This window comes from Beta vulgaris, chromosome 2 (assembly GCF_026745355.1).
Source record: "Beta vulgaris subsp. vulgaris cultivar EL10 chromosome 2, EL10.2, whole genome shotgun sequence".
Lineage (NCBI taxonomy): Eukaryota > Viridiplantae > Streptophyta > Magnoliopsida > Caryophyllales > Amaranthaceae > Beta > Beta vulgaris.
The window spans coordinates 44,751,190-44,757,571 of NC_079203.1; the positions used below are offsets into that span (position 1 = coordinate 44,751,190).

At 30.8% G+C, this 6,382-nt stretch overlaps 1 protein-coding gene across 1 annotated transcript; it reads left to right on the top strand.

Moving 5' to 3' along the window:
- The first annotated feature begins 2,710 nt into the window (after positions 1 to 2,710).
- LOC104886250 (lachrymatory-factor synthase) lies at positions 2,711 to 3,752 on the top strand. The gene has a single exon (XM_010670720.3). It carries the CDS (start codon positions 2,999 to 3,001, stop codon positions 3,491 to 3,493), a length of 495 nt encoding a protein of 164 aa, XP_010669022.2. The 5' UTR covers positions 2,711 to 2,998; the 3' UTR covers positions 3,494 to 3,752.
- Positions 3,753 to 6,382: the final 2,630 nt, after the last annotated feature.

Here is a 6,382-nt window from a genome sequence, read left to right on the forward strand (position 1 = left end):
TCTGTACGTACTTATGGACACTTTGTCCTTCGATTAATGCATTACTCTTTTTCCATTTAAAAAAATTAGTCTTTGCTTAGTCTTATTCCCAAAAAAAGAGCTGTTAACTACGCTGTAATGACAAATTTGTATTTCATATTATAGATAAGTGAGTAGAAAAGTTTTTAACACTAACTCATTCCATTTAATTAAAAGTATCTAAACCCTTTGATACTAACTTGATTTGTTTAATAAATTGTGTTAATTGTCTTGATTTTTGACATGTTTGAGTTTGACTTATTAATTATTACAATATTAACTTGAAATGAAAGAAACTTGTAAATGCTTAGATTGGTATTAATTGGTATTTCTAAAAATATCACTCTTGAATATTTACTATTCACTTCGTCTCATAATATAATATTTGTTTTCTTTTTAGGTGTCTCAAATTATATTACTTGTTTTTTTTTATTTTACATTTTTTCATAATTTGCTAAAAAAGCGTGTCATTGCCATTTATTTACTTCTTCGAATTTGTTCTTTTGCTTTGTTTTGCCCAAAGTAATTTCTTCTTGGAATGTATTTGCTTTGCCCAGAATAAGTAATACTAAATTGGTAATAAAAGTTTTTTTTTTTGTCATAGCAATGTGTCACTTACTGCATGTCACATTCCCTTGTAAAGAAAGGTGTTCACTTAATAAAAAAGAAACAGAAGTATTACGCAATATACAACTATGTATACTGTTTCTTTATTTTCGTGTAGGCAAGTGTTAAAGTGGTGCAAATTTTAAAGAAGCGAGTAACTATTGATTTTGTAATACTAATAATGCTCTGGTATGGAATAAATGTTTTGGAAGTGAATTGATATCTCCTTGTCACGTGAGCCAATTTGATGACCTTCAACACAAATTACGTAAATTGAGCTCGGGGGTTGATCTAAGTAATGCGGCTAATGCCTATCCGATGCCTGAGTCAGTCAAGATAAAATTGGTAGCTCTCAAGTATTGCATAATTATGATTTTCAACGTACCTTTATGACTCAGATCAGGGGTATTTATAGGAGGCGGTAGTGTCCTAAGTTAGGTAGGACACTACTCCTATTGGCTAAATGCAATTCTATCCTCTTCTGATCCTTATCGTTAGGCCATAGATCTTGCTAAGATATTACTGGATTAGGCCCAAGCTCATCAAAGATAGCCCAGACGATTCTCATTGATAAGGTGTTCGATAAGGACTGATATATCAAAGGTTTGACCATGACGGTCTCTGACGGTTCAGTTGGACTGATATGGAACTTGAACAATCCCCATACAACTATTCTAGAAAAGAAAGGTATTGGGAAAGTTATTGAACAAGGCCCTAATTTATATTCACCTTGTTCGAGAATTGTCATAATTCCAGAGATTACACAACTTCAGTAAAAAACAAATCCCTAATTGTGTAGTTTAATGTTTTTACACGTTTTCCCTCAATTAGTTCGAATAAGTAGGGCCTTGATAAAGAAGTTTCAACCAATAATTCGTATTTTCAAGTTACCTGTTTTTAACAGAAATTCTTAATAATTGATCAATATCTCATTAGAAAGTTATACAAAGTGAAAATATTACTCCCTTGTGCTTTTATAATGGTTTTGCACTAACCAAGGATGTCTTGGCCTAGTGGTTAAGATTGAGGTGCTGTGAGCAATAGGTCACAGGTTCGAATCCCCCCTCCCCTTCTTTGTACTTTGTACCGCCTTCGTGGCTCATATGGATCAAAAAAAAATAATGGTTTTGCACTTATATAACTACTCCCTCCGCTTTTATTTATTTGCTACATTTTGGTTTACACAAGAATTTAGGAGATGTCATTTTCATTCTTTTTTAGTGTACTTTTTGACCCCTTTAGCATTAAATAGGTGGGAAAAGGGGGGAAAAGTAGTACTTTTTTGTGGAAAGAGAGGAGAAACAAATATAATACTATTACTTTTTGGTGGGCCAAGTATCCTAATAAGGAAAATGTAGCAAATAAAAAAAACAACCCTTTTTGAAAAATGTAGCAAATAAATAAAAGCAGAGGGAGTATATCTTATGGTCTAAATATACACCTTTTGACAATAAAAGCTCTATAGTTGCATATTAATAGAAAATAATATAGTTGATATTTTTAAAACACACATTATAATGAATCATACATAATCTTAAACGACAAGGTCTTATATATACATTATTGAAAATTTCAGTCAAAATTTTCTAAATATGTGACCACCAAAAAGTATAATGTAACCATTAAAAAAACAAAACTAATATGAAAGTCTCTTTTAAAAATAATAACTCAATGTCTACATTATAAAAAATTAGTTGTCAAACTTTAGAAAATTTACCATTGATATTAATTATGACCGCCTATAGTTCAAAAACATATGCATCTAAGATTTTAATCAAATAAATCTTTTTATCTTTTAACAACATGAAAGAAATATGAAGGTTTATGGGTCTCTATATTATATAGTGTAACTTAGATGTTATCATATAAATGCGTAACCAAAAAAAGCTCCTTTAATTGGCACAATAAATTTTTTACTACAAAATGATACCAACAAGTTAAGGTTTTGTTCTTTGAACTGAACTAAAACTATATTGTTAGAGAAATTTATCGAAATTAAACTGAATTGAACTAAATTTATTTGAACTGAACATTAACAATTCAGTCCAAAAAACAAAACATAAAGATACCAACTCAAACAGATTTCGACAACTTATAGATTTTTTTTTGCTGCACTAGTGCTCCAAACAGAAACTAATACTTTCACCACATATACAATACCTAACACAAACTAAAGAAACAACAAATTCTCAAAGAAGAATTTTAGGTAACATGCATCTACCACAAACTTATCTCTTAACTTTTCTTGGTCCACTATCACTACATTTTTGGTCTATAAAAGCTTATCCCCAAAGCTACTCTTCACCACTTCATCAAATCACCTCAAAAAAAAAAAAAACCTCTCTCTCAAATTTCTCTCCTAAACCATAAAAAAATGGGAGATCAAGAATCAAGCAAATGGGAAGGAGAGATCATAGTAGAGCTAAAAACACTCACACCACAACAAGTATGGCCACTCATAGCAGATTTTTGCTCCTTAGACAAATTGTGCCCTCACCTAGAGAAGTGTTACTTAGTAGAAGGTGTACTAGGAGAGCCAGGTATGATCAGGTGTTGTGAGTCCTCAAACTTTGGAGGTGAGGGTGCAGCCAAATATGCTAAAGAAAGACTCCTTATGATTGATCCATCAAATATGTGTCTTTCTTATGATATTGTTGATAATAATGCTGGATTTAAATCTTATGTTGCAACCATGAGATTGTTTCCAGTTATTAATGGTGATGATGGAAAGTGTTGGTGTAAGTTTGTGTGGAATTTTGTAGCTGATCCTGTTGATGGTTTTACCCTAGAAGGTCTTCTTGAGCTTTTAAATGGTATTGCTCAAGCCATGGCTAAAAAGATGGAAGAAGCTTTTTCTGATCAAAGTTAATTAATTGAAGATTATATATGTTGATTTTCCAGAGAAAGAGATATCAATTCATATAAAAATTTTATTTTATTTTTATGTTAAATTAGTAGATCTTTGTTATTGATACCATGCTATAAATCATCATAAGCTTAATATATCATTTTGATTAAGCTTTTATATGATATATATATATATATATATATATATATATATATATATATATATATATATATATACACATGAGTGTATTTTGAATGGAAGGACAATTCTTATTATAGTACATTGCCTGTAACTCATTGTTATTGTGGTGAGTAGAGTCCAACAAATTGTTCCCAAAATAATTAATTATCAATATATATGTTTCATTTAGGTACTTATCCTTGATTTTAGTGATCGACATTTAAACATTATCGCAATGTAATGCTAAATTAGTAGTAAGAAATAATAGAAATTCTATTATGTTTTACTGAGAACGTTTAATTTACTACCCTTGTCGAAAGAAATATCATGTTCCTACTCCTTATATTTTAGTAGCTAATAATCTTGCTCACGATAACTTAGTTAGGTAGTGCTAGTATGTTCTCTAGCTAGGGTGTAATTATTTAAGTTTTATTCAAAGTAATTTTTTCCGAAGTTAAAGAAAAATAGTAAAAAAAAAACTTAATTAGAATAATTACTGTATAATAAATTTTGTATAAATGGGAAATAAAACATAGATTAATTTCTATGTTCTTAAGTAGAAGTAACCTATTTCAATCTGTCAAGAAAATCGAATCAATACATGAGACATAAACACGTAATATTTTTTTGAAGCTAGTGGCATATATATACAAGTAAGACTATACTAGTAGCTTAAAAATCATCTAAATCATTGTTTTTTTGCTACTTCACTATATATCTATTACTGATTGTTTATACCCATTTATATATTGATACAACAATAATAGATTATTAGATTGTTACAATTACAGAGATCCAAATCTACCGAGCATGTGCAAAGATGCTGCTCATGTACCGTGGGAAAAAGTCAACTTTAGTTTTTTTTTTTTTTAACCTTCTAAAGTTAGAGTACACTCCTAAAGTTAGTGATCTCAATAGATTACGTAAGTAATGACTCAATGTGATCAATATTATATGGTATTAATTACGAGATTATCATACTTCTTTTTTTGCAAATCTGGATTGAGTTTGTACTTTTTGGTTAACTTTGATAACAAAAGCATATATTTTTCTCCCAAAAGTGTGAATTTATTTTCTCTACACTCTCAAACATGTGTATCACTCTATGTATTGTTAAACAAGTAATTTAAACAATTTACCAATCAAAAATTATTAAAAGAGACGGTCTAATTTTATTATAAAAGTAGACCTAGTCATTGAATGGATTAAACTAGTCACCTAGAAAAGTTAACCTAGTCATTATTGGACTAATTCTCTTTTTAATATTGGACTTACCATTGCCTAATTTTAATTTAAATGTAAACGGTCTCTTACAAGACAAACTCTTTACCAATTAATGTGATACAGTATGGCGTATGCCATGCATAAAAAATACAAACCCTTTCCCCGCTAATCTTAGCTATTTTGCATGATTTTAGATTGGAATTTGGAGGGAGTGAAGAATTTTATTTTCAACTCTGACGATCGAATTAGTTGTTAAACCTATACATAAGTAACTAAACTGGCTATATTCATAGTCATATAATCTTTGTAATCTCACACATACATGACACACACACGACTAGGAATGGCAACGGGTCGGACTTGGACCGGATTATGCATGATCCGACTCCGACCCTACAGAAAGTCGGATTATAAATCTGAGTCCGAGTCCGACTCCGACATCCGACTTTGAAAATCTGAATCCGACCCGACTTAAAATCAGAACATCCGACTCCGAGATCCGACCCGACTTAAAATCCGGACATCCGACTTAAAATCCGGACATCCGACTTAAAATCCGAACATCCAACTTAAAATCCGAACATCCGACTCCAAACCTGATTCGACTTATTTTTCTTTCAATTCTTTATAATAGAATAGTCTTCTATAATACAATAATTTAATCATTACAATTTATTCTAATCATCATATGAAAATCATTTATAGTACAAATAATCTCATTATTACTATTATTTTTAACAATCATTTTTTTCTGTGGGAAAATCATGTATAATACAATTAGCTGAAAGTCGAAGTCAGATTATACATAAATAATACATTACATAAATAAGAAAAAAGGATTGATTGACTCAAAGTCGGAGTCGGATTCGGATGTCGGATAATTTTATGAGATCCGACTCCGACCCTCCTCCGACTCGGAGTTGGATTTTTTAAACGGAGTCGGAGTCGGATTACTTTTTGTCGGGGTCAACTCGAATTTTTTCCTTCGGATCGGAACGGACTAGGGTCGGATTCGGATTGAATTGCCATCCCTATCCACGACACACACTTAGTAGCATATATAATAGTAAAATTTTCAGTTTTCAATGTAGAGGTCGGAAATTCGAATTTTTGCCCTATTGGTTTCGTGGTTCAAGATCCACCACATAGTCCATGCATGTATATTTATGATTGTCACTAGCGTATTATGAACCAAAAAATTAAGGGTGTCAAGGTTTGAAAACGCAATCTCTAATTTGAAATTTGAGTATTTATCTACTGTTTTGTATATTTAAGACAATATATTTAAAGCAGAAAAATTAGGAGTCGGACCTCTGGCTATTTGCCTCAATCAATTACTTTCTCCGTTTAGAAATAGTTGCACCGTTTTATGTTTTCACGCTTGCCGATAGATAGTTTCAAACGTTAATATCTTCAATTATCAATGAGTGAAAATTATAAAAAGTTAATATTAAAAAAATATACATTAGGACGAATCTAACAAGATCACATATGACTATATTTTTC